This window comes from Coregonus clupeaformis, unplaced genomic scaffold, assembly GCF_020615455.1.
Source record: "Coregonus clupeaformis isolate EN_2021a unplaced genomic scaffold, ASM2061545v1 scaf0506, whole genome shotgun sequence".
Classification (NCBI taxonomy): Eukaryota; Metazoa; Chordata; class Actinopteri; order Salmoniformes; family Salmonidae; genus Coregonus; species Coregonus clupeaformis.
In genome coordinates, this window is record NW_025533961.1 from 153,086 (window position 1) to 179,387 (window position 26,302).

The following is a 26,302-nucleotide window of genomic DNA, read 5'->3' on the forward strand; positions in this document are numbered from 1 at the left end:
CGGTTAGGATAATTTGGTTAAGGTTAGAGTTAGGGTTAGCTAAAATGCAAAAAAAACTAATCGTAAATTTGACAAAAGCAAGCTGAAATCCATCTAGACATGACCCGGTGCCTGTTTTTGTCATTATATTATATTACATTTATGATATCTATGTGTTTACAGAAAAAAACGGTGATACTTACTGTAGTGGCTAAGTAGCGTAAGTAATGTATAGTCATGGCTCAATCTATCCCCTGAATAGCCAAAGAAAGTCACTCATCACCACCATGTTGTTTTCACCTGTCCCTTCAAATCAATTATTTTCAAATCCAAGTAAGAGCTAACGAGCCAGTGACCGAAATGGAACCAGATATTAGTTGATTAGAGAAGTAATAAAGAGGTTATTGTTATGGATAACACAAGTTTATTGGTTTTGGGTTACAGGTTTACAATACATACACTTGTATCTCTCTCTCTTAATTGCATTGATATTGTAGATCCACTTATTTCCACTTGGTGTCCCTGTACACTATAATAAATGAACTGTAGCTTTGGCTATATGATTATACAAAATAAAAACATATTAATGTACATTCAAAGTTCTTTCATGGACAGTTTTATAGCGAAGGACATGAAGGCTCCTGGAACTTGATTGGTGATCATCACTTCAGGCATACCTTTGGAAAGAAAATGCATTTTTAACCAAACAAACAAAGTCAAACTCCTGTTGGATGGAACGATGTACTTTCCTAAAAAGGGGATATGTCATGGACTACACTACTGACCCTGCAGGGCAGTTCAGGTGTACTTTACCTAGCCTATAGTCCCAGGGCTTGTGCCACAGTGGCACAGACTCTAGTCTGTAAAGGGTCTGTCCACACTCTTTGCTCCTGCATTGTCTGGAGGTTCTTACACCAGCAGCCAACTGTGTACCCTAAACAGGCAGACAGACAGAGGTGTAGTCCAGGCACACTACAGAGCACATTAAGCAAGTAGGAAACAATACTACCATATCTACTCGCTTCTACCAAAAGCTGTATTTATTGAAAGGATATGAAGATAATTTTAGCCTCTGCTATGGACCTGGTATGGAGCAACATTATAGACGTCTCCATACAGAGAAGAATAAGAGATCATTGAATCTCACTGTGCACCCAAACAGCAGCTGCTCACCTGAAGAAAGGATTCTTTAGATCCAAACTGTTGCCAGATTTGAAGCCGGACTGATCAACAACTGCTGTGATGTGAATGTCATAGCTCTGCCTGGTAGAGATGAAGAGCAAAAAGCATACAATATAATCTCTGTATAATATTGTTTCCATTCCCCAAATGTCCCCCATTCCATTTCTATAGTACAGGCACTGTCCTTCTCCTTCTCTGGCTTACCTTGTGTTGGCTATGAACTGGACAGATCCGGACAGAGTCTGTCCCACCTTGCCAAACAGAGGGGTCTGGAAGAGACAGCGGACCTGGTACCAGTGAGTCAGAGGTTCACTAGGAGCAGTGGACAGCCACACTGTCATCCTGCAGAGCGAAAGGACTCACTGTGATTTCAAATGAACAGAGTATCTCTACTATACCCACTGGAGCCTGAGATAAAACTATTTTTTAAATATATTTTTTTTTACAATGAAAATAATTGAAAAACATCACTCCAAGAGGTCTTACTTGGATCCTACAAATGCTACGTCAAACCAGAAGGCCAGCCCATGGATCAATCCCGACTGGAGCAGTTTAAACACAAATGGAATCTCCATCCTGCAAAACACAGTGAAATGGAATGTTTATTCGAGCGAAATTATGTCAGTATGAAAAATGTATGCACTCACTAACTGTAAGTCGCTCTGGATAAGAGCGTCTGCTACAGTGGGGGAAAAAAGTATTTAGTCAGCCACCAATTGTGCAAGTTCTCCCACTTAAAAAGATGAGAGGCCTGTAATTTTCATCATAGGTACACGTCAACTATGACAGACAAAATGAGAAAAAATATCCAGAAAATCACATTGTAGGATTTTTTATGAATTTATTTGCAAATTATGGTGGAAAATAAGTATTTGGTCAATAACAAAAGTTTCTCAATACTTTGTTATATACCCTTTGTTGGCAATGACACAGGTCAAACGTTTTCTGTAAGTCTTCACAAGGTTTTCACACACTGTTGCTGGTATTTTGGCCCATTCCTCCATGCAGATCTCCTCTAGAGCAGTGGTGTTTTGGGGCTGTCGCTGGGCAACACAGACTTTCAACTCCTTCCAAAGATTTTCTATGGGGTTGAGATCTGGAGACTGGCTAGGCCACTCCAGGACCTTGAAATGCTTCTTACGAAGCCACTCCTTCATTGCCCGGGCGGTGTGTTTGGGATCATTGTCATGCTGAAAGACCCAGCCACGTTTCATCTTCAATGCCCTTGCTGATGGAAGGAGGTTTTCACTCAAAATCCCCATTCATTCTTTCCTTTACACGGATCAGTCGTCCTGGTCCCTTTGCAGAAAAACAGCCCCAAAGCATGATGTTTCCACCCCCATGCTTCACAGTAGGTATGGTGTTCTTTGGATGCAACTCAGCATTCTTTGTCCTCCAAACACGACGAGTTGAGTTTTTACCAAAAAGTTATATTTTGGTTTCATCTGACCATATGACATTCTCACAATCCTCTTCTGGATCATCCAAATGCACTCTAGCAAACTTCAGACGGGCCTGGACATGTACTGGCTTAAGCAGGGGGGACACGTCTGGCACTGCAGGATTTGAGTCCCTGGCGGTGTAGTGTGTTACTGATGGTAGGCTTTGTTACTTTGGTCCCAGCTCTCTGCAGGTCATTCACTAGGTCCCCCTGTGTGGTTCTGGGATTTTTGCTCACCGTTCTTGTGATCATTTTGACCCCACGGGGTGAGATCTTGCGTGGAGCCCCAGATCGAGGGAGATTATCAGTGGTCTTGTATGTCTTCCATTTCCTAATAATTGCTCCCACAGTTGATTTCTTCAAACCAAGCTGCTTACCTATTGCAGATTCAGTCTTCCCAGCCTGGTGCAGGTCTACAATTTTGTTTCTGGTGTCCTTTGACAGCTCTTTGGTCTTGGCCATAGTGGAGTTTGGAGTGTGACTGTTTGAGGTTGTGGACAGGTGTCTTTTATACTGATAACAAGTTCAAACAGGTGCCATTAATACAGGTAACGAGTGGAGGACAGAGGAGCCTCTTAAAGAAGAAGTTACAGGTCTGTGAGAGCCAGAAATCTTGCTTGTTTGTAGGTGACCAAATACTTATTTTCCACCATAATTTGCAAATAAATTCATAAAAAATCCTACAATGTGATTTTCTGGATTTTTCTTCCTCAATTTGTCTGTCATAGTTGACGTGTACCTATGATGAAAATTACAGGCCTCTCTCATTTAAGTGGGAGAACTTGCACAATTGGTGGCTGACTAAATACTTTTTTCCCCCACTGTAAATGACTAAAATGTAAAAATAATGTAAAAGTTGTCATAGATTTTCTCTTATCTGTCATTACAGTATCATAGCTCAAAATAAGAGCCGTCCAATTTGAAAAACAGATTTTAAAAATGACTTAGACAATCACCTGTGTAAGTCCTCTTCTTTAGCCTCCATGAAATTGATGCAGTGCTTGACAGATTTTGCCATTAGAATCGACATCTCAAATGTATCCTACAACAAAATGAGGACAGTGGCAAATTGAACATCTTTGGATTATTTCACAGTATATATCAGCATGAATGCAATGGCAGCCTCATTGAACCGAGGTACTCACAACTATGGGCTGTTTGAAAAACTCATCAACTGCAGAACTGTGAAGACCGCTCAGGTTAACCCCGTAGAAACAGGTCTGGTGCCTGCAAACCGAGTGTGGCAGAACAACAAGGCACATAATGTATTAGATCAGAAGATTCTGCACTTAAGTCTAACTTGTCCAGGCAGACACAACTAAAATTCATGCTGTAAAATGTATGAGCACCAGGTTAAGAATGATTTATACATTCCTAAAAACTGAAAAGGCTTATCATCCCCTCATAGTGGAGCAAAGACTGACACTACACTATAGCCCTTTTGCTGGAAAAGGCATGCAGACCACTATCTTGTAACTTTATACAGCTTCAAGGGGAAACGTGAAGTGTATATATAACACCGTTGATTTCATTGCACGTCCCATCTTGGTGAAGTGTCTTTGGTCCCATATTGTTATAAATGGGTGGTGTAAAAGACTTGCATGTGAAACCCAAGATGTGTGTGAGATTAAGTTAATTAGATAGCCCACTAATAAACTGTTCAGTATGTTCAAGCTTGAGTGAGGATGCTGTCAGCACTAGTGAACTGGTGCGGAAGAGATACACTATAAATACAAAAGTATGTGGACACCCCTTCAAATTAATGTATTAGGTTATTTCAGACACACCCGTTGCTGGCAGGTGCATAAAATCGAGCACACAGCCATGCATTCTCCATAGACAAACAATGGCAGTAGAATGGCCTTACCGAAGACCTCAGTGACCTTCAACGTGGCACCGTCATAGTCAGTTCGTCACATTTTTGCCCTGCTAGAGCTGCCTCGGTCAACTGTAAGTGCTGTTATTGTGAAGTGGAAACGTCTAGGAGCAACAACGGCTCCGAAACGAAGTGGTAGGCCACACAAGCTCACAGAACGGGACCGCCGGGTGCTGAAGCGCGTAGAACCTTAGAAATCGTCTGTCCTCGGTTGCAACACTCACTACGGAGTTCCAAACTGCCTCTGGAAGCAACGTCAGCACAAGAACTGTTCGTCGGGAGCTTCATGAAATGGGTTTCCATGGCCGAGCAGCCGCATACAAGCCTAAGATTACCATGCACATTGCCAAGTGTCGCCTGGAGTGGTGTAAAGCTCGCCGCCATTGGACTCTGGAGCAGTGGAAATGCGTTGTCTGGAGTGATGAATCGCGCTTCACCATCTGTCAGTCCGACGAACGAATCTGGGTTTGGCGGATGCCAGGAGAACGCTACCTGCCTCAATGCATAGTGTCAACTGTAAAGTTTGGTGGAGGAGGAATAATGGTCTGGGGCTGTTTTCATGGTTCGGGCTAGGCCCCTTAGTTCCAGTGAAGGGAAATCTTAACGCTACAGCATTTAATGAAATTCTAGACATTTCTGTGCTTCCAACTTTGTGGCAACAGTTTGGGGAAGGCTCTTTCCTGTATCAGCATGACAATGTCCCTGTGAACAAAGCGAGGTCCATACAGAAATGGTTTGTCGAGATCGGTGTGGAAGAACTTGACAGGCCTGCACAGAGCCCTTACCTCAACCCCATCGAACACCTTTGGGGTGAATTAGAATGCCGACTGCGAGCCAGGCCTAATCGCCCAACGTGCCCGACCTCACTAATGCTCTTGTGGCTGAATGGAAGCAAATCCCCGCAGCAATGTTTCAACATCTAGTGGAAAGCCTTCCCAGAAGAGTGGAGGCTGTTATAGCAGCAAAGGGGGGACAAACTTCATATTAATGCCCAAGATTTTGGAATGAGATGTTCGATGAGCAGGTGTCCAGATACTTTTGGTCATGTAGTGTAGGTGTGTAAGTGAGGGGGAAGGCAGAGGATTCACAGAGGAGCATTGCAACATCTAGCCGGTATCTCCATGTAAGCATGGCATCTGAGCTCATGTGTTGAATGTAGTGAGGGACGAAAACTACAGGCAAAGACATGACTGCACAGTCCATATTGCACTCTAACCAACAATATTTGAGCAGCAGATATTTTCTTTACATCTCTCTCTATGTCTCTGTGTCTTCTGCCACTGGCAGTGTGAGGACAGTTATCTGAGTAGAGGGGGTTCGAGAGGGTATGTGTGAGTCAGGTTTGGACTGAACTGGAGCGTTTTACGTTGACAGGAAACCCGCTTGACTGGGGTCACGGCCCAGTGCCAGTCGGACCTGGAGCTGTGGGTGGGTGGGGTGCCGATTAGCCTCTACTGGCATGTTGCATAGCCCCGCAGCCTGCCCGGGCCCCTGTGGGGGGATGTCAAATAAACCCTCATGGACACAGCTGTAAACAGTCACAGAGACCCGTGGAGATGGAGGAGAGAGGAGGGGAGGGGAGCGTCAGGCAGGGCCAGGCCCAGACTGAGAGGCTTTGTGGGGGTGTGAGGCGGGGTCAATCATGGTCTGTTAACGCACTGGCATCCTGCTCTGCTCTGCTCTGCTTCCCCCCAGAAGGAGAGGAGAGAGGGGGAGGAGAGCACTATGATCTCATCCCATATAGCAGTTCACTGTGTTTTCATGGCATCCACACACACTGCTGTCACAGTTAAGCACGACTTAAGTTAGCACTGATGCCAACTGTGAAACCCCCTATGGAAAGCAGCACTAATACAGAATATAACTCTAAAAATAACGTTTATTTGAGTTCAGCCTCCACCTTGTGGTGCTGGAATGACACATGGCAGATTCTGAAACCAGAAGCTCACCAGAAGCTAGAGCGTCCATAGTGCTCGATGTAGAGCTGCTCGTCAGTGAAGGGAGCGAGGTGCATGTCACTGCAGGTTGGGAACATCATACCTGAATAGGTAGAAGAGAGACATGTTTTGTGTAACATTAGCTGAACAAAACTATCAACAGATCAATCACAGCATGGAAAATTGCCTCTGTTGGAACTAAACTGACCCTTGGGTTTGAGCCACTTCCTGGAGTGGAGGTAGCTCTCCAGCATCCTCTCGTTCAGCAGCATGTAGCCAATGGGCTCTGAGATGATCACGTCCACCTGCTCAGGGCACGACACCTCCTCAATCTTTCCAGCCAGGACTATGATCCTATCTGACAGATGATTGCTCTTTACAAGCATCTGAAGGGAAAACACAAAACATTGCTGTCCCCCAAAAAAATGACATTTGTTGTTTGAGTCAGATAGGGTCTGATCTTACTGATGCACCACTGCACGTCTGAGGTTTTGATGAAGACATCCTGTGTAGTACATGTGAGAGCAGCTGTCTTGGATCAAGGATATTTGTAGCTTGTTTCTTTACCTGAAATTACATTAATCTGCTGTCTAAAATTAGAGGGAAAGAATTAGCTGTTGACAAATTGTGTTTTGGTAAAACCTCATGCATGCAAACGCTCCCATGAAGTGCTCTGGTACAGTCCACTTCCCTGCTGTGTAAACAGGGAGTTCTACTTTAATGATGCGACAGCTGCTGTGCTGCTGCTCCAGGGCAATTCCATGGTAACGGAACTATGCTTTGACTCCGACTTTTCACTTTAAAATGTATGCCAAACAAAAACCATTGATTTAAACATTTAACAAACTATACAACTTTGTGCACAATAACTACTTTGAACAATTTGCACAGAAAAGCTCACAAAAACACATTTATTGGAAGAACTGTGCAGATGCAAAGTTTGGAACAGAATTACGATAAAATCTCCCTCAGTTTTTTATGCGACCACATCCAATGTCGGTCTGTGCTCAGTGGGTGAGGATGCTTGTTACAGTAAATGGAAAGAGGGTAGGTGGTAGGTGTCATGGTAGATGTCAGTAAGATCATCAGAGAGAGGGAGGGGTTGTCCAGACTGTTTTCACACTCTTGCTTTGACCACCAGACGACAGAAAGAGAAAGAAAACAGTTATCAGTTGAACATAACAGAATGCCAGTGGAAGGGAGGACAGTAGCAGGTGACCCAACTGTGGTTTGTGACTACTATGATTTCCCATTGTAGACAATTTAATTGCAGTAATTCTAATTTGGTAACAGAATTATGAGTTTTTATCACTTAATAATTCATAAACAAACTTGATATTAGTAAAAACACTATACAGTAACTAATTGGTAAGTCTACCTTTACTTGTTACTTCTGTGAACTTTCATTATCCTCCCTCCTCATGAGAGAAAGTCATTTTTGGTAATGGAATTACAAGGCACAAAGTTTCTTAAACTTACAAAAAGTAAATAATTAATCCAAAACCAAATATTAGTATTGATATTAGTTGGCAGGGGTCTTTACTTCAACATTATTGTGTTCTTATGTATTTCTAATACCCCTTTTCTGGTAGATGTTGTGGTCTAAGACCCATTTTCCATCTGTTTGCTTATTCCAGATTTTTAGGATGGAAAATGGTAGAAAAATGTACACTACCGGTCCAAAGTTTTAAAACACCTGCTCATTCAAGTGTTTTTCTTAATTAACATTGTAGAATAATAGTGAATACATCAAAACTATGAAATAACACATATGGAATCATGTAGTAACCAAAAAAGTGTTAAACAAATTAAAATATATTTTATATTTGAGATTGTTCAAATAGCCACCCTTTGCCTTGATGACAGCTTTTCACACTCTTGGCATTCTCTTAACCAGCTTCATGAGGTAATCACCTGGAATGCATTTCAATTAACTGGTGTGCCTGCTTAAAAGTTAATTTGTGGAATTTCTTTCCTTCTTAATGCGTTTCAGCCAATCAGTTGTGTTGTGACAAGGTAGGGGTATACAGAAGATAGCCCTATTTGGTAAAAGACCAAGTCCATATTATGGCAAGAACAGCTCAAATAAGCAAAGAGAAACGACAGTCCATCATTTCTTTAAGACATGAAAGTCAGTCAATACGGAACATTTCAAGAACTTTGAAAGTTTCTTCAAGTGCAGTTGCAAAAACCATCAAGTGCTATGATGAAACTGGCTCTCATGAGGACCGCCACAGGAATGGAAGACCCAGAGTTACCTCTGCTGCAGAGGATAAGTTAAACATCAGCTGTTCAGAGGAGACTGTGTGAATCAGGCCTTCATGGTCGAATTGCTGAAAAACCCCCACTACTAAAGGACACCAATAATGAGAAGAGACTTGCTTGGGCCAAGAAACACGAGCACCGGTGGAAATGTGTCCTTTGGTCTGGAGTCCAAATTGGAGATTTTTGGTTCCAACTGCCGTGTCTTTGTGAGACGTGGTGTGGGTGAACGGATGATCTCCGCATATGTATTTCCCACCGTAAAGCATGGAGGAGGAGGTGTTATGGTGTGGGGGTGCTTTGCTGGTGACACTGTCTGTGATTTGTTTAGAATTCAAGGCACACTTAACCAGCATGGCTACCACAGCATTCTGCAGCGATACGCCATCCCATCTGGTTTGGGCTTAGTGGGGCTATCAACAGGACAATGACCCAACACACCTCCAGGCTGTGAAAGGGCTATTTGACCAAGAAGGAGAGTGATGGAGTGCTGCGTCAGATGACCTGGCCTCCACAATTCCCCCGACCTCAACCAAATTGAAATGGTTTGGGATGAGTTGGACGGCAGAGTGAAGGAAAAGCAGCCGACAAGTGCTCAGCATATTTGGGAACTCCTTCAAGACTGTTGGAAAAGCATTCCAGGTGAAGCTGTTTGAGAGAATGCCAAGAGTGTGCAAAGCTGTCATCAAGGCAAAGGGTGGCTATTTGAAGCATTTCAAATATAAAATATAGTTTGATTTGTTTAACACTTTATTGGTTACTACATGATTCCATATGTGTTATTTCAAAGTGTAAAATAGTAAAAATATAGAAAAACCCTTGAATGAGTAGGTGTTCTAAAACTTTGGACCGGTGGTGTATATATGCCTTAATTTCTCAAAAATATAGACTCTTAGCTTTCATTTGACACAGAATTTGACATGCTCCTATGAACTTCACATGTTGGTGCTCATGGGTCCTTTTAGATGGAAATGCTCTCCATGCACACTGAGTGAGAGGGACAGACTCCTGGGTCTTGGATTACTGAGAGTCTGAAGCATATGGTGTATTATAGACATAAACCAGGTAAAGCTGGCCAGGCAAGATCCTCTGACTGGGAGTGTGAGGGAGCCTCTCATTATATTGTTTCAATAGGACATTGTCCACACTGGTTGGTTCTCTCTTGCTGTCTGTGTAGGTCATCATCCCAGACCGTGGCAGAGTAGCCTTCCTGTTTAATCCAGACCTTGGCATGTGGAGCGTTCTTGTGAGGCAGTGACCCATGCACATGCACGTGCACACTGACGCTGGCCAAGCGTCCACAGGGGTGGTCCCAGGCTCTGGTTCACACTATTTATATAGACCTCAGTGTAGGCCTACAGTATGATAGGGATTCAGCCTGCTCAGAGAAACCATGCAACCACCCCAACAGGAATACATTATGGAGGTCCGCCATTGTTTTATATAGCTTTTGTCAAACTGAGTATAGGGTTCGACTATTGGCAGATAAGCTGCAATGTGGAAGAAAATAAATATGAAGAGACACATCTGGTTGCAGTCTAGAAATGAATACCAGTAAAGCAGTAGAAATAGAGCAGGGTGAACTATGCCTGACTGTTAAGCTAGAGGCCATCCATCCATGAAAATATGTTTCCTTCACCCCCAAGCTGGTTTCTGGGCCAAGAGTGGCCTCAAGTCATTACACCCTTAGAATGTCATGCTCTGTGTGTGAAGCACGAGGTCCATTTATGGGGGAAGTTCTGTTCTGGAGGTGTGACTCTCTCTGAGATAGCATTTCCAGGGTTGTGCGGTTTTCATCAAGAGTTTGTTCTTGGCTCCATGTAGACAGCATGAGGTTTGAGCTAGATGCATTGACAACATAGGTGATTAGGACTGTGATAAGTGATTCATCATCTTTACCCGGGGTGTTTTGGGCCAAGCAATACAAATGACTTTATTCACTGGTCAAAGCCGTAAGATTTTCCTTCTCTTTCTAGGCGTAAGTGGTTAAAGCTGCTAAAACAGCAGAAACATAAATCAGATTTCAAAGCAGCATAGAACGTTCAATCATCTCAACAGACCAATGACGTTATTAAAGTAACCACCTATTCATCATACAATACACACATTTGAGCAATTATTAAGAATTCTGGTGCTATAGGTTGAAAATGCCAGATAGTGCATGCTAAAGTGCAAAAGGATGCTCGTTTAACATTAACTTTCACATTTCCTGGAAGGTTGATAGGAAAAAAATCTGATGCTGCCAGAGCAGCAGTAAGGTTGAAAGGTAAAACAGATGCCTTTACCTCTGCAAATTTGGCTACAGGGCTGGCCTCCACAGCATATACCCTCTTCGCTCCTGCCTGGATGGCGAAAAAAGACAGGATCCCTGATCCACTGCCAACATCAAGTACTATCTGGGTACAGGAAGCAGCCAGACATTACATCTACATGTAGTAACAGACAAAATGTAAGACATGATCAGGTTCTGTGGTTATGTGTGGTTCTGGTTATGTGGTTCCATTCTTACCTTGTCCTTGAAATCCGTCTCGTTTAGCAGAATGGCCTTTTGATACGTGGCTGTCCTCAAATAATCCTGCAGCATATTCTGTTGTTGTGATAAACAGCCATAAAACTACAGAGGAAGGGACGAAGAGGTTCAGTCACCACCAAGTACACCACCAGTTGGTCTCTCTGAGGGTCTAGTTGACTGGTACAGTAAAACTACCTGGAAGTACTGCAGGGCTGAGGAGTCTTCAGTTCTCTGGTCAAACACTGCTGGCTTATCTTCTCTTCTCAGCTGTCTGTGGAACTCCTGAAACTCTGGGGTCAGAAAACAACAGACTTTATGCATGAAAACTATTTTTGACTGTGTAAAGTAGGCTTCCATTTTAGCCAACGTGCGTAGTTTTATGTGTGCCCTTACCACTCTGTGTTCTGAATTGCAAGAGAACACTCAGGCAGCCAACGGTTATGAGGAAAGATTGGGTGCCCACCCGACAACAGTCTGTTTCCCTGGTGACTGTGAATTTGAATACACAGGCCCCATCACCTGTAAAGGAAAAAAACACAACAGATAGTTAATTAAAATACACCTAAATACAAGATTTCTGTATTCTCACTGTTTTCTGTCTTGTACATTGTCCAGAGGGCTGATCCTGTGTGTTATCTGCCCTGAATGCATTTCATTTGTTCTTGGCCTTTTGTAAATGTATCAGTAAAGGAACCATAAATAACAATGTCAGCCCTTAACCTAAGATAACCTTCAGCATACTCTGGCAGTGAACTGTGGCACGAGGCTACTAATGTGTAGTGGCACTATCTGATCCTGTGCACCAGCAGGCAGAGAGCTATGGTGGCTAGGCCCACTGTACCGTATAGTATACGAAAACACAGTTTAGGTGCATACTGTCCAACAGAGTCAGACACACACACACACACAAACACACATGCATGCATATTGACGCCACACAGACACATACATACATTCACACTCTCCACATACGCTGCTGCTACAATTATCTATCCTGATTGGATAGTCACTTTTACCCCTACCTACATGTACATATTACCTCAACTACCTTGTGCCCCTGCACATTGACTCGGTACTGGGACTCCTTGTATATAGCCTTGTTATTGTTATTTATTGTGTTACTCTTTTCTATTTTTATTAGCACATTTTCTTACTTTTTAACTCTGCATTGTTGGGAAAGGGCTCGTAAGTAAGCATTTCACAGTAAAGTCTACACTTGTTGTATTCGGCACGTGTGACAAATACAATTAGATTAGATTAGATTTTACACATACACACACACACAGGGTGCACACAACTGGGTAGTAAATCTCACAGACCTGTCAGCACAGCAGGTCCAGCGACCACACAGAGAGAAGTACAATTGCCATATGGGAAACACTGTAGGAAAATGTCATACAATTGCACACACATACACATACCTGGACTTCTCATAGACCAGAGAGAGGACAATACAATTTCTTTGTTTGTCTTCAGAAAAAAAAGTAATTGGCAATTTTATTCAGAAATAAAGAGAGCATCATGACTTACGTATTATGTTCACTATTTCTTCTTGATTGTCCTCATACGGAAAGAGGTAGTATGAAGTATAAAAATATCAAGACATATTTGCTTGTTCTTGTTTCTTGCATGCGTACTTACCATCCTGAATAGTGAGCTCTGTCTCCTCCAGCCCTGTGCTCAACTGTAGAGAAAGGCCTTGGTGTTGCCTCTGTTTGGCCACCTGTATCTCTCCCTGTACCTGGTCCTCATTCACAGAGAACAGATTGATGGAGAAACAGGTTGCTTCTGAACTCCTATCCATGGTCTCCATGGTCGCAGCTGTAGTATCTTCTGTAGTAAGGTTTTACAGATGTATCTGAGTTTGGTGGAGGTGGGAGGGGGAGGAGCTCTGGTAGGACTCAAGGGGCGGGGACAGACTGTGTATAAGAATATGATTTGAATAAAAAACGAAGTTACAATACATACTGTATATATATAAATCATGGTTAGATTAAGTTAATCTAATACAGCAATTTAGGCTAAGACATTGAAGAATCTGAACAGATAAACGTTTTTTTATGTATAAAGAAAAAGAAAACAAACACATTTTATTAAGAATTTTGCTAATACGTACTTGTATCATCAATGCTTTGATGACTTCCAAATTCAGCGCGAAAAACACCTTTTTTTATAACATTATAATGAACTCACTTTAACTTTATTGAAACTCACTTTCACTCATGTTCTATTTTGTTCACCTTTTATTATGTTGAATGACAATAAAGAGGACAGTTTAGACTATTGATATAATTGAAAACCTAGCAGCGTTAAATAAAACAGGACTAACTCCTGTTGAATGTGGAATCCATCCAGCTTGTTACTGAACTACCTGATTTAGAAGCTGGCTGGAGTGACGTCACCACTTCCCTGCAGTGTGTCACCCAGTGGAGAACTGTGGCAATGACAGGAAAGTTCCTGAAGACATTGGAGCTCCAAGGGGCAGGATATAAAAGCTGTAAAACTCCCACTGCTAAGACAGAAACCAATACAACCAACACTGAACACACAGTGCCATCTCAGAGCAAGAAGACTCAACATTGACTGAAGATGCTGTGCTCCCGAAGATTCCAGTCTTCCCTCAGCCCATTGAAGGACTTCTACTGGCCTGTGCGCAGTCTATGGCCAGAGGTCCGACCTCTTCTCGGCCAGCGGGATCTACTGCAGAGAAACCTGCTGGAGATCAAGAGCAGTCTGGAGCTGATGGAGAAACTCCAGCAGCACATCTTTGAAGAGTTGGACCATGTCCCAGCCTCTGTGGCCATCCAACCAGTCTCATTCAAGCTGGAGAAAGAGGGAGAGCGCTTTGCCCTGACACTGGACACTAAAGACTTTTCCCCAGATGAGCTGTCTGTCAAGCAGGTGGGCAGGAAGCTGAAAGTCAGTGGGAAGACAGAGAAGAAGCTAGATGATGGGGAAGGATCCTACTCTTACAGATGCCAAGAGTTCAGACAAGAGTATGATCTGCCTGAAGGGGTGAATCCTGAGACAGTCACCTGCTCCCTGGCTCATGACGGGAAGCTCCACATCGAGGCACCAAAGAATCCACTATCTGCTGAGGAGGAGGTGGCAGAGAGAGTTGTACACATCAACTGTAGCCTGGATGTGAAAACCCCACAATTCCTCTCAAAGACAGAGGGCAGCATCACTGACACACAGAAGAAACAAGAGAACACTACTTCACATGAGGACTGATTATATTTATTATGCTATTTTTTTATTTCAAAGGATGTTTAATTTTCTAATACATATTTTTCATTTCATGAAACTCAATTCATTTACATTTCATATCTTGTAACAATCAATATGAGATGCTATTTCAGTTAATCAATAAAATACAAACTTTTACACAATATTGCAGTCGTTATGATCTCTTCAAGGAATGTCAACATAATGATTATTATTTCTCATCAAAAGTTAACTTGGCTTGATATTTTTCAATGATCAGTTTCAGTAAATTCAATTTTCTAAAAGCTCTACTAAAAATGTTCTTATTCTAACATGTTCATTACATCTTTAAAAACCTGACTTTTGAAAACAAATGTTATGTGGTGTCACGCCCTGGCTCTGGGGACTATGTTATGTTGAGCCAGGGTGTGTAGTCTATGTTTGTATATCTATGTTGGCCTGAGTGACTCCCAATCAGAGGCAACGAGTGTCAGCTGGTTGTCTCTGATTGGGAGCCATATTTAACTATCGGTCTTTTCACTTTGTGTTGTGGTTTCTTGTTCTCATTTTGGTTTGTTTATGTAACCAGAGACATCACGTTTTCGTCAGTTATTTTGATTGTGTGATCAGTCTAATAAATACTATGTTCACTTTCAACGCTGCGCCTTGGTCCTCCTCATTAGACGATCGTGACAGAAGAAACCACCAAAACCAGACCAAGCAGCGTGACGAGGAGAAAGGCTGGAATTACGAGAAGTGGAGAGAGAATTGGACGAGAACCATGGAGGCCTGGTCCACGGGGGAGAGACAAGCCCAGAAAATTTTTAGGGGGGGGCTCACGCCGTGGACGACGGGGCAGCAGGAGTACGGGATAGAGTGGTGCAGAGGGTTGGCAGAGAAGGCCGCCAGGTTAAGGGGGCCACTGGTCACAGAGGAGAGGGAAAGTGTGGAGGCACGGCGAGAGGTACTGGGGTGTGTTACCAGTCCGGTCCGGCCCGTTCCTGATCCCTGCGTAGGGCCAGTGGTGTGTGTCCCCAGTACGGTCCGGCCTGTTCCTGTTCCTCGCATCGAGCCTGTGGTGCGTGTCGTCAGCCCGGCGCGGCCCGTTCCTGCTCCCCGCCCCAAGTCAGTGGTGCGCGTCGTCAGCCCGGTCCGGCCCATTCCTGCTCCCCGCACCAAGTCAGTGGTGCGCGTCGTCAGCCCGGTCCGGCCCATTCCTGCTCCCCGCACCAAGTCAGTGGTGCGCGTCGTCAGCCCGGTCTGGCCCGTTCCTGCTCTCCGCACCAAGTCGGTGGTGCGCGTCGCCAGCCCAGTCCGGCCCATCCAAGCTCCCCGCACCAAGTCAGTGGTGCGCGTCGTCAGCCCGGTTCGGCTCATTCCTGCTCCCCGCACCAAGTCTGTGGTGCGTTTCGTCAGCCCTGTCCGGCCCGTTCCTGATCTCCGCACCAAGTCGGTGGTGCGCGTCGCCAGCCCAGTCCGGCCCATCCAAGCTCCCCGCATCAAGTCTGTGGTGCGCGTCGTCAGCCCGGTCCGGCTCATTCCTGCTCCCCGCACCAAGTCAGGGGTGCGCTTCGTCAGCCCGGTCCGGCCCGTTCCTGCTCCCCGCACCAAGTCAGTGGTGTGCTTCGTCAGCCCAGTCCGGCCGGTCCCTGCTCCACGCACCAAGCCTACGGTGGGCGTCGTCAGCCTGGTAAGGCCCGTTCCTCCTCCACGCACCAAGCCAGGGGTGCGCGTCGTCAGTCCAGCACAACCCGTGCCTGGGTCATGTCCGGAGCCGGATCCGCCGCCGAGGCGGAGTGCCCACCCGGTCCCTCCCCTGTTGTGGTTGTTTGGCGCGGTCGGAGTCCGCGCCTTTGGGGGGGGGTACTGTCACGCCCTGGCTCTGGGGACTATGTTATGTTGAGCCAGGGTGTGTAGTCTATGTTTGTATATCTATGTTGGCCTGAGTGACTCCCAATCAGAGGCAACGAGTGTCAGCTGGTTGTCTCTGATTGGGAGCCATATTTAACTATCGGTCTTTTCACTTTGTGTTGTGGTTTCTTGTTCTCATTTTGGTTTGTTTATGTAACCAGAGACATCACGTTTTCGTCAGTTATTTTGATCGTGTGATCAGTCTAATAAATACTATGTTCACTTTCAACGCTGCGCCTTGGTCCTCCTCATTAGACGATCGTGACATGTGGACTTGTCAGGATTTGCAATGTAGGCCTTTTTGTGTATGTGTTCTGTTCTAGATCATTGAATATGAAAGAACGGTTTTCACACCATGTAAAAAATAGTATTTTGAGTAATTAAAAAACAGAGATAAATATAAGGCAAACATAATGCCAGAGAAACATTTATTCCGTTTTCAACAATATTAAAATAACATCAAATCGACACAACACCAATTTCATAATGTTGTACAATACGCATTTATGTTCTCAGTGGATTATTTTAGAATGTGTTCAATTACATTTGACCTCTCTATCAATGACTCCTGTGGTGAAAACTCTCTTTAAAACGTAGCTTGTGATCTTTTGTCCAATTTTGATCTGCTTTGCTCATTCTATTGCACTGCACAGAAGATGCGTCGCTAATGATCCATCAATACTGTAAATGTGAAAAGGAATATGGTTCAAAATACTTTTTAAAGTCATAATTATATTTAAGTAAAGTAAATCAATCATCAGTGAAAGCATTAAAAGGTGAGTTGCTTGAAGTACAGCACCACTAATATCTCAGGAATCTGGAATCCATCCAGCTTGTTACTGAACTACCTGATTTAGAAGCTGGCTGGAGTGACATCACCACTTCCCTGCAGTGTGTCACCCAGTGGAGAACTGTGGCAATGACAGGAAAGTTCCTGAAGACATTGGAGCTCCAAGGGGCAGGATATAAAAGCTGTGAAACTCCTACTGCTGAGACAGAAACCAATACAACCAACACTGAACACACAGTGCCATCTCAGAGCAAGAAGACTAAACATTGACTGAAGATGCTGTGCTCCCGAGGATTCAAGTCTTCCCTCAGCCCATTGATGGACTTCTACTGGCCTGTGCGCAGTCTATGGCCAGAGGTCCGACCTCTTCTCGGCCAGCGGGATCTACTGCAGAGAAACCTGCTGGAGATCAAGAGCAGTCTGGAGCTGATGGAGAAACTCCAGCATCACATCTTTGAAGAGTTGGACCATGTCCCAGCCTCTGTGGCCATCCAACCAGTCTCATTCAAGCTGGAGAAAGAGGGAGAGCGCTTTGCCCTGACACTGGACACTAAAGACTTTTCCCCAGATGAGCTGTCTGTCAAGCAGGTGGGCAGGAAGCTGAAAGTCAGTGGGAAGACAGAGAAGAAGCTAGATGATGGGGAAGGATCCTACTCTTACAGATGCCAAGAGTTCAGACAAGAGTTTGATCTGCCTGAAGGGGTGAATCCTGAGACAGTCACCTGCTCCCTGGCTCATGACGGGAAGCTCCACATCGAGGCACCAAAGAATCCACTATCTGCTGAGGAGGAGGTGGCAGAGAGAGTTGTGCCCATCAACTGTAGCCTGGATGTGAAAACCCCACAATTCCTCTCAAAGACAGAGGGCAACACCACTGATACACAGAAGAAACAAGAGAACACTATTTCACATGAGGACTGATCATATTTATTATGCTATTTTTTTATTTCAAAGGATGTTTAATTTTCTAATACATATTTTTCATTTCATGAAACTCAATTCATTTACATTTCATATCTTGTAACGATCAATATGAGATGCTATTTAATTTAATCAAATTTAATACAAACTTTTACACAATATTGCAGTCGTTATGATCTCTTCAATGAATATCAACATAATGACTATTATATCTCATCAAAAGTTAACTTTCCAATAAGCTCAATGGCTTTATATTTTTCAATGATCAGTTTCAGTAAATTCAATTTTCTAAAAGCTCTACTAAAAATGTTCTCATTCTAACATGTTCATTACATGTTTAAAAACCGGACTTTTGAAAACAAATGTTACGTGGTGTCACGGATTCAGCCGAGGCTGCTCCTCCTCCTTGCTCGGGCAGGCTTCTGCGTTCGTTGTCACCTGAGTACTAGCTGCTACCGATCGATGTTTCTGTGTTCTACTTGTCTTGTCTTGATTGTTCACACCTGTTTCCCATTATCATTGATCACTGCCCTATTTAACCCTCTGGCTCCCACTGTATGTTGTGCGTGTTTGTTCATGTTTGGTTGTCATCTGGTGAGCGGGTTTGTTTCCTCCCTGCGTGGAGGTTATGTTATTTGACGTTACCTATGAGTAAAGTACGTTTTCGATAAGCTCTGTGTCCTGCGCCTGACTTCGTCCTACCGCATCATACTGACATCCTGACACGTGGACTTGTCAGGATTTACAATGTAGGCCTTTTTGAGCATGTGTCCTGTTTTAGATCATTGAATATGAGTGAACGGTTTTCACACCATGTAGAAAATAGTATTTTGGGTAATTAAAAAACAGAGGTAAATATAAGGCAAACATAATGCCAGAGAAACATTTATTCAGATTTCAACAATATTAAAATAACATAAAATCGACACCACCAATTTCATAATGTTGTACAATATGCATTTATGTTCTCAGTGGATTATTTTAGAATGTGTTCAATTACATTTGACCTTTCTATCAATGACTCCTGTGGTGAAAACTCTCTTTAAAACGTAGCTTGTGATCTTTTGTCCAATTTTGATCTGCTTTGCTCATTCTATTGCACTGCACAGAAGATGCGTCGCTAATGATCCATCAATACTGTAAATGTGAAAAGGAATATGCTTCAAAATACTTTTATAAGTCATCATTATATTTAAGTAAAGTAAACCAATCATCAGTGAAAGCATTAAAAGGTGAGTTGGTTGAAGTACAGCACCACTAATATCTCAGGAATGTGGAATCCATCCAGCTTGTTACTGAACTACCTGATTTAGAAGCTGGCTGGAGTGACGTCACCACTTCCCTGTAGTGTGTCACCCAGTGGAGAACTGTGGCAATGACAGGAAAGTTCCTGAAGACATTGGAGCTCCAAGGGGCAGGATATAAAAGCTGTGAAACTCCCACTGCTGAGATAGAAACCAATACAACCAACATTGAACACACAGTGCCATCTCAGAGCAAGAAGACTCAACATTGACTGAAGATGCTGTGCTCCCGAGGATTCCAGTCTTCCCTCAGCCCATTGATGGACTTCTACTGGCCTGTGCGCAGTCTATGGCCAGAGGTCCGACCTCTTCTCGGCCAGCGGGATCTACTGCAGAGAAACCTGCTGGAGATCAAGAGCAGTCTGGAGCTGATGGAGAAACTCCAGCAGCACATCTTTGAAGAGTTGGACCATGTCCCAGCCTCTGTGGCCATCCAACCAGTCTCCTTCAAGCTGGAGAAAGAGGGAGAGCGCTTTGCCCTGACACTGGACACTAAAGACTTTTCCCCAGATGAGCTGTCTGTCAAGCAGGTGGGCAGGAAGCTGAAAGTCAGTGGGAAGACAGAGAAGAAGCTAGATGATGGGGAAGGATCCTACTCTTACAGATGCCAAGAGTTCAGACAAGAGTTTGATCTGCCTGAAGGGGTGAATCCTGAGACAGTCACCTGCTCCCTGGCTCATGACGGGAAGCTCCACATCGAGGCACCAAAGAATCCACTATCTGCTGAGGAGGAGGTGGCAGAGAGAGTTGTGCCCATCAACTGTAGCCTGGATGTGAAAACCCCACAATTCCTCTCAAAGACAGAGGGCAGCACCACTGACACACAGAAGAAACAAGAGAACACTACTTCACATGAGGACTGATTATATTGATTATGCTATTTTTTTATTTCAAAGGATGTTTAATTTTCTAATACATATTTTTCATTTCATGAAACTCAATTCATTTACATTTCATATCTTGTAACGATCAATATGAGATGCTATTTAATTTAATCAAATTTAATACAAACTTTTACACAATATTGCAGTCGTTATGATCTCTTCAATGAATATCAACATAATGACTATTATATCTCATCAAAAGTTAACTAATAAGATGGCTTGATATTTTTCAATGATCAGTTTCAGTAAATTCAATTTTCTAAAAGCTCTACTAAAAATGTTCTTATTCTAACATGTTCATTACATCTTTAAAAACCGGACTTTTGAAAACAAATGTTACGTGGGTTGGGTGCTCCTCTTGCTCGGCGGCGTGTCCGTACAGTGTAGATCGATGTTTCTGTGTTCTATTGTTTGTCTTGATTGTTCCTTAAGATCTGCTAATTGCTGTGTGTCGTGTTGTTATGTGGTGTCATCTGGTGGGGTTTCCCTGTGTTATGTTGACGTTATGAGTAAGTACGTTTCGAAGCTCTGTGTCCTGCGCGATTGTCGCATACTGACATCCTGACACGTGGACTTGTCAGGATTTACAATGTAGGCCTTTTTGAGCATGTGTCCTGTTTTAGATCATTGAATATGAGTGAACGGTTTTCACACCATGTAGAAAATAGTATTTTGGGTAATTAAAAAACAGAGGTAAATATAAGACAAACATAATGCCAGAGAAACATTTATTCAGTTTTCAACAATATTAAAATAACATCAAATCGACACAACACCAATTTCATAATGTTGTACAATACGCATTTATGTTCTCAGTGGATTATTTTAGAATGTGTTCAATTACATTTGACCTCTCTATCAATGACTCCTGTGGTGAAAACTCTCTTTAAAACGTAGCTTGTGATCTTTTGTCCAATTTTGATCTGCTTTGCTCATTCTATTGCACTGCACAGAAGATGCGTCGCTAATGATCCATCAATACTGTAAATGTGAAAAGGAATATGGTTCAAAATACTTTTTAAAGTCATCATTATATTTAAGTAAAGTAAACCAATCATCAGTGAAAGCATTAAAAGGTGAGTTGGTTGAAGTACAGCACCACTAATATCTCAGGAATGTGGAATCCATCCAGCTTGTTACTGAACTACCTGATTTAGAAGCTGGCTGGAGTGACGTAACCACTTTCCTGCAGTGTGTCACCCAGTGGAGAACTGTGGCAATGACAGGAAAGTTCCTGAAGACATTGGAGCTCCAAGGGGCAGGATATAAAAGCTGTGAAACTCCTACTGCTGAGACAGAAACCAATACAACCAACACTGAACACACAGTGCCATCTCAGAGCAAGAAGACTAAACATTGACTGAAGATGCTGTGCTCCCGAGGATTCCAGTCTTCCCTTAGCCCATTGATGGACTTCTACTGGCCTGTGCGCAGTCTATGGCCAGAGGTCCGACCTCTTCTCGGCCAGCGGGATCTACTGCAGAGAAACCTGCTGGAGATCAAGAGCAGTCTGGAGCTGATGGAGAAACTCCAGCAGCACATCTTTGAAGAGTTGGACCATGTCCCAGCCTCTGTGGCCATCCAACCAGTCTCCTTCAAGCTGGAGAAAGAGGGAGAGCGCTTTGCCCTGACACTGGACACTAAAGACTTTTCCCCAGATGAGCTGTCTGTCAAGCAGGTGGGCAGGAAGCTGAAAGTCAGTGGGAAGACAGAGAAGAAGCTAGATGATGGGGAAGGCTCCTACTCTTACAGATGCCAAGAGTTCAGACAAGAGTTTGATCTGCCTGAAGGGGTGAATCCTGAGACAGTCACCTGCTCCCTGGCTCATGACGGGAAGCTCCACATCGAGGCACCAAAGAATCCACTATCTGCTGAGGAGGAGGTGGCAGAGAGAGTTGTGTCCATCAACTGTAGCCTGGATGTGAAAACCCCACAATTCCTCTCAAAGACAGAGGGCAGCACCACTGACACACAGAAGAAACAAGAGAACACTACTTCACATGAGGACTGATCATATTTATTATGCTATTTTTTTATTTCAAAGGATGTTTAATTTTCTAATACATATTTTTCATGTCATGAAACTCAATTCATTTACATTTCATATCTTGTAACGATCAATATGAGATGCTATTTAATTTAATCAATAAAATACAAACTTTTACACAATATTGCAGTCGTTATGATCTCTTCAAGGAATATCAACATAATGATTATTATTTCTCATCAAAAGTTAACTTGGCTTGATATTTTTCAATGATCAGTTTCAGTAAATTCAATTTCTAAAAGCTCTACTAAAAATGTTCTTATTCTAACATGTTCATTACATCTTTAAAAACCTGACTTTTGAAAACAAATGTTATGGGGACATGTCAGGATTTGCAATGTAGGCCTTTTTGAGTATGTGTTCTGTTCTAGATCATTGAATATGAAAGAACGGTTTTCACACCATGTAAAAAATAGTTTTTTGAGTAATTAAAAAACAGAGATAAATATAAGGCAAACATAATGCCAGAGAAACATTTATTCAGTTTTCAACAATATTAAAATAACATAAAATCGACACAACACCAATTTCATAATGTTGTACAATATGCATTTATTTTCTCAGTGGATTATTTTAGAATGTGTTCAATTACATTTGACCTCTCTATCAATGACTCCTGTGGTGAAAACTCTCTTTAAAACGTAGCTTGTGATCTTTTGTCCAATGTTGATCTGCTTTGCTCATTCTATTGCATGACACAGAAGATGCGTCGCTAATGATCCATCAATACTGTAAATGTGAAAAGGAATATGGTTCAAAATACTTTTTAAAGTCATCATTATATTTAAGTAAAGTAAACCAATCATCAGTGAAAGCATTAAAAGGTGAGTTGCTTGAAGTACAGCACCACTAATATCTCAGGAATGTGGAATCCATCCAGCTTGTTACTGAACTACCTGATTTAGAAGCTGGCTGGAGTGACGTAACCACTTTCCTGCAGTGTGTCACCCAGTGGAGAACTGTGGCAATGACAGGAAAGTTCCTGAATACATTGGAGCTCCAAGTGGCAGGATATAAAAGCTGTGAAACTCCCACTGCTGAGACAGAAACCAATACAACCAACACTGAACATACAGTGCCATCTCAGAGCAAGAAGACTCAACATTGACTGAAGATGCTGTGCTCCCGAGGATTCCAGTCTTCCCTCAGCCCATTGATGGACTTCTACTGGCCTGTGCGCAGTCTATGGCCAGAGGTCCGACCTCTTCTCGGCCAGCGGGATCTACTGCAGAGAAACCTGCTGGAGATCAAGAGCAGTCTGGAGCTGATGGAGAAACTCCAGCAGCACATCTTTGAAGAGTTGGACCATGTCCCAGCCTTTGTGGCCATCCAACTAGTCTCCTTCAAGCTGGAAAAAGAGGGAGAGCGCTTTGCCCTGACACTGGACACTAAAGACTTTCCCCCAGATGAGCTGTCTGTCAAGCAGGTGGGCAGGAAGCTGAAAGTCAGTGGGAAGACAGAGAAGAAGCTAGATGATGGGGAAGGCTCCTACTCTTACAGATGCCAAGAGTTCAGACAAGAGTTTGATCTGCCTGAAGGGGTGAATCCTGAGACAGTCACCTGCTCCCTGGCTCATGACGGGAAGCTCCACATCGAGGCACCAAAGAATCCACTATCTGCTGAGGAGGAGGTGGCAGAGAGAGTTGTGCCCATCAACTGTAGCCTGGATGTGAAAACCCCACAATTCCTCTCAAAGACAGAGGGCAGCACCACTGACACACAGAAGAAACAAGAGAACACTACTTCACATGAGGACTGATTATATTTATTATGCTATTTTTTTATTTCAAAGGATGTTTAATTTTCTAATACATATTTTTCATGTCATGAAAATCAATTCATTTATATTTCATATCTTGTAACAATCAATATGAGATGCTATTTCATTTAATCAATAAAATACAAACTTTTACACAATATTGCAGTCGTTATGATCTCTTCAAGGAATATCAACATAATGATTATTATTTCTCATCAAAAGTTAACTTGGCTTGATATTTTTCAATGATCAGTTTCAGTAAATTCAATTTCTAAAAGCTCTACTAAAAATGTTCTTATTCTAACATGTTCATTACATCTTTAAAAACCTGACTTTTGAAAACAAATGTTATGGGGACATGTCAGGATTTGCAATGTAGGCCTTTTTGAGTATGTGTTCTGTTCTAGATCATTGAATATGAAAGAACGGTTTTCACACCATGTAAAAAATAGTTTTTTGAGTAATTAAAAAACAGAGATAAATATAAGGCAAACATAATGCCAGAGAAACATTTATTCAGTTTTCAACAATATTAAAATAACATAAAATCGACACAACACCAATTTCATAATGTTGTACAATATGCATTTATTTTCTCAGTGGATTATTTTAGAATGTGTTCAATTACATTTGACCTCTCTATCAATGACTCCTGTGGTGAAAACTCTCTTTAAAACGTAGCTTGTGATCTTTTGTCCAATTTTGATCTGCTTTGCTCATTCTATTGCATGACACAGAAGATGTGTCGCTAATGATCCATCAATACTGTAAATGTGAAAAGGAATATGGTTCAAAATACTTTTTAAAGTCATAATTATATTTAAGTAAAGTAAATCAATCATCAGTGAAAGCATTAAAAGGTGAGTTGCTTGAAGTACAGCACCACTAATATCTCAGGAATGTGGAATCCATCCAGCTTGTTACTGAACTACCTGATTTAAAATTCCAAGATGGCGTAGCAGTGCGGTCGCTTTTATTTTTCGTCCTGTGTAAATATCCCGTTTCTTGTTTTTTTGTCTATATTTCTCAATTTTTTACTTTCATTCTTTAACTAAATATACTTTCCTGCAACCCGCCTCACCCAACGTGGAAAGGATTCTATTATTTCTTTATAACTTTCATCAAGAACCGTAAGCTGAAAATAGTGGCTACCTGTTATTAGTCACCGTTAGCGTCTTCACCATTGTCCGTGGCCTACACTATCCACCAGCCAGCTCTAGCTCTAGCCTGGACAATTCGTCGGCCAGTCTGCACAGCGTGCTATCGACCCAGCGTGCTATCGACCCAGAGCTTATTGGACTTTCTGCCGGAATCACTGGACCCTAAGCGCCGGATCATCACAACCAGCTAGCTAGCTGCAACCTGTTGTTGGCTGATTACCATTACCATTGCCCTATAGCAAGCACCAGTTAGCCTTGAGCTAGCCTCAGGCCCATCTCCCGGCTATCTACCTCTCTGTCAACCGGACGGGACCTCCTAGTGTTGACACTGAGCCCGCCCGATCCAACACGACTGGTTTGCCGACGAAATAGTCTGATGTGGTTTCAACAGGCTTCCCGTTGCGGCGACCCACGAAGATCCATCTGCCAGCCCAGGCCCGCCAGCACACGCAAACTACAACTGTGCTCCCTGCTAGCTGTGCTGAAGCACCAATTTGAACTGCTCTCGGACTCACATATTGCTGTTCACTGGACCTTATGATCACTCAGCTGCACAGCTGATGCCTGCTGGACTGTTCCTTTACACGGTACTCTGTCCTGTTTATTCTGTTTAGTCTTAGCCCAAACGTTATCGCTATTTCCAGTTGTGTCTTAGCTCTCTCTAATAACACATGTGACTGCTTTATGCCTCTCTCCCATGTCAATTATGCCTTGCCTATTGCTGTTTGGGTTAGTTCTTATTATACAATTTCAATGTAGAACCCCTAGTCCCTCTCAAACTGCCTCATATAGTTCCTTTGTTCCTCCCCCCATACACGCCGAGACCGGCTCAATCGATGCCTCCAATGACGCTACAGTGGGGAAAAAAAGTATTTAGTCAGCCACCAATTGTGCAAGTTCTCCCACTTAAAAAGATGAGAGAGGCCTGTAATTTTCATCATAGGTACACGTCAACTATGACAGATAAAACGAGAAAAAAAATCCAGAAAATCACATTGTAGGATTTTTAATGAATTTATTTGCAAATTATGGTAGAAAATAAGTATTTGGTCAATAACAAAAGTTTCTCAATACTTTGTTATATACCCTTTGTTGGCAATGACACAGGTCAAACGTTTTCTGTAAGGCTT

At 42.9% G+C, this 26,302-nt stretch overlaps 6 protein-coding genes across 8 annotated transcripts; 5 read left to right on the forward strand and 1 right to left on the reverse strand.

Annotated features, from left to right (window-relative positions):
- Window positions 1-393: 393 nt before the first annotated feature.
- On the reverse strand, window positions 394-13,020 carry carm1l (coactivator-associated arginine methyltransferase 1, like). Of its 3 annotated transcripts, XR_006003469.2 has the most exons (14): window positions 12,831-13,020; window positions 11,583-11,708; window positions 11,385-11,479; window positions 11,187-11,291; window positions 10,963-11,073; window positions 6,624-6,801; window positions 6,428-6,518; window positions 3,748-3,829; window positions 3,559-3,644; window positions 1,648-1,737; window positions 1,366-1,503; window positions 1,153-1,242; window positions 793-913; window positions 394-656 (listed from the first exon to the last, which is right to left on the reverse strand). XR_006003469.2 is itself a non-coding variant. In XM_041899430.2 (13 exons), the coding sequence occupies exons 1-13, from the start codon at window positions 13,000-13,002 to the stop codon at window positions 647-649; spliced, it is 1,374 nt and encodes a 457-aa protein (XP_041755364.1). In that variant the 5' UTR covers window positions 13,003-13,020; the 3' UTR covers window positions 394-646. The 3 variants fall into 3 exon arrangements, 2 of the variants coding, with proteins under 2 accessions (XP_041755364.1, XP_041755365.1); XM_041899430.2 differs by lacking the exon at window positions 793-913; XM_041899431.2 differs by lacking the exons at window positions 394-656; window positions 793-913 and having other exon boundaries at window positions 1,149-1,242.
- Window positions 13,021-13,728: 708 nt separating this feature from the next.
- Window positions 13,729-14,504, forward strand: LOC121583241 (heat shock protein 30-like). The gene has a single exon (XM_041899428.2). It carries the CDS (start codon window positions 13,779-13,781, stop codon window positions 14,421-14,423), a length of 645 nt encoding a protein of 214 aa, XP_041755362.1. The 5' UTR covers window positions 13,729-13,778; the 3' UTR covers window positions 14,424-14,504.
- Window positions 14,505-17,323: 2,819 nt separating this feature from the next.
- LOC121583240 (heat shock protein 30-like) lies at window positions 17,324-18,065 on the forward strand. The gene has a single exon (XM_041899427.2). It carries the CDS (start codon window positions 17,374-17,376, stop codon window positions 18,016-18,018), a length of 645 nt encoding a protein of 214 aa, XP_041755361.2. The 5' UTR covers window positions 17,324-17,373; the 3' UTR covers window positions 18,019-18,065.
- Window positions 18,066-19,490: 1,425 nt separating this feature from the next.
- Window positions 19,491-20,244, forward strand: LOC121583239 (heat shock protein 30). The gene has a single exon (XM_041899426.2). It carries the CDS (start codon window positions 19,541-19,543, stop codon window positions 20,183-20,185), a length of 645 nt encoding a protein of 214 aa, XP_041755360.2. The 5' UTR covers window positions 19,491-19,540; the 3' UTR covers window positions 20,186-20,244.
- Window positions 20,245-21,522: 1,278 nt separating this feature from the next.
- Window positions 21,523-22,377, forward strand: LOC121583237 (heat shock protein 30-like). Its single transcript, XM_041899425.1, has one exon. It carries the CDS (start codon window positions 21,573-21,575, stop codon window positions 22,215-22,217), a length of 645 nt encoding a protein of 214 aa, XP_041755359.1. The 5' UTR covers window positions 21,523-21,572; the 3' UTR covers window positions 22,218-22,377.
- A 941-nt stretch (window positions 22,378-23,318) lies between these two features.
- On the forward strand, window positions 23,319-24,170 carry LOC121583236 (heat shock protein 30-like). Its single transcript, XM_045215767.1, has one exon. It carries the CDS (start codon window positions 23,368-23,370, stop codon window positions 24,010-24,012), a length of 645 nt encoding a protein of 214 aa, XP_045071702.1. The 5' UTR covers window positions 23,319-23,367; the 3' UTR covers window positions 24,013-24,170.
- Window positions 24,171-26,302: the final 2,132 nt, after the last annotated feature.

Coding starts and splice junctions, on each gene's coding strand:
- carm1l (XM_041899430.2), bottom strand. CDS start 13,002: ATGGAGACCATGGATAGGAGTTCAGAAGCAACCTGTTTCTCCATCAAT. Junction 11,074..11,186: donor AGACGGATTTCAAGGACAAG/GTAAGAATGGAA, acceptor TCCTGTACCCAG/ATAGTACTTGATGTTGGCAG. Junction 1,738..3,558: donor AAAGAAGAGGACTTACACAG/GTGATTGTCTAA, acceptor TGTGTTTTGCAG/GATGGAGATTCCATTTGTGT.
- LOC121583241 (XM_041899428.2), top strand. CDS start 13,779: ATGCTGTGCTCCCGAAGATTCCAGTCTTCCCTCAGCCCATTGAAGGAC.
- LOC121583240 (XM_041899427.2), top strand. CDS start 17,374: ATGCTGTGCTCCCGAGGATTCAAGTCTTCCCTCAGCCCATTGATGGAC.
- LOC121583239 (XM_041899426.2), top strand. CDS start 19,541: ATGCTGTGCTCCCGAGGATTCCAGTCTTCCCTCAGCCCATTGATGGAC.
- LOC121583237 (XM_041899425.1), top strand. CDS start 21,573: ATGCTGTGCTCCCGAGGATTCCAGTCTTCCCTTAGCCCATTGATGGAC.
- LOC121583236 (XM_045215767.1), top strand. CDS start 23,368: ATGCTGTGCTCCCGAGGATTCCAGTCTTCCCTCAGCCCATTGATGGAC.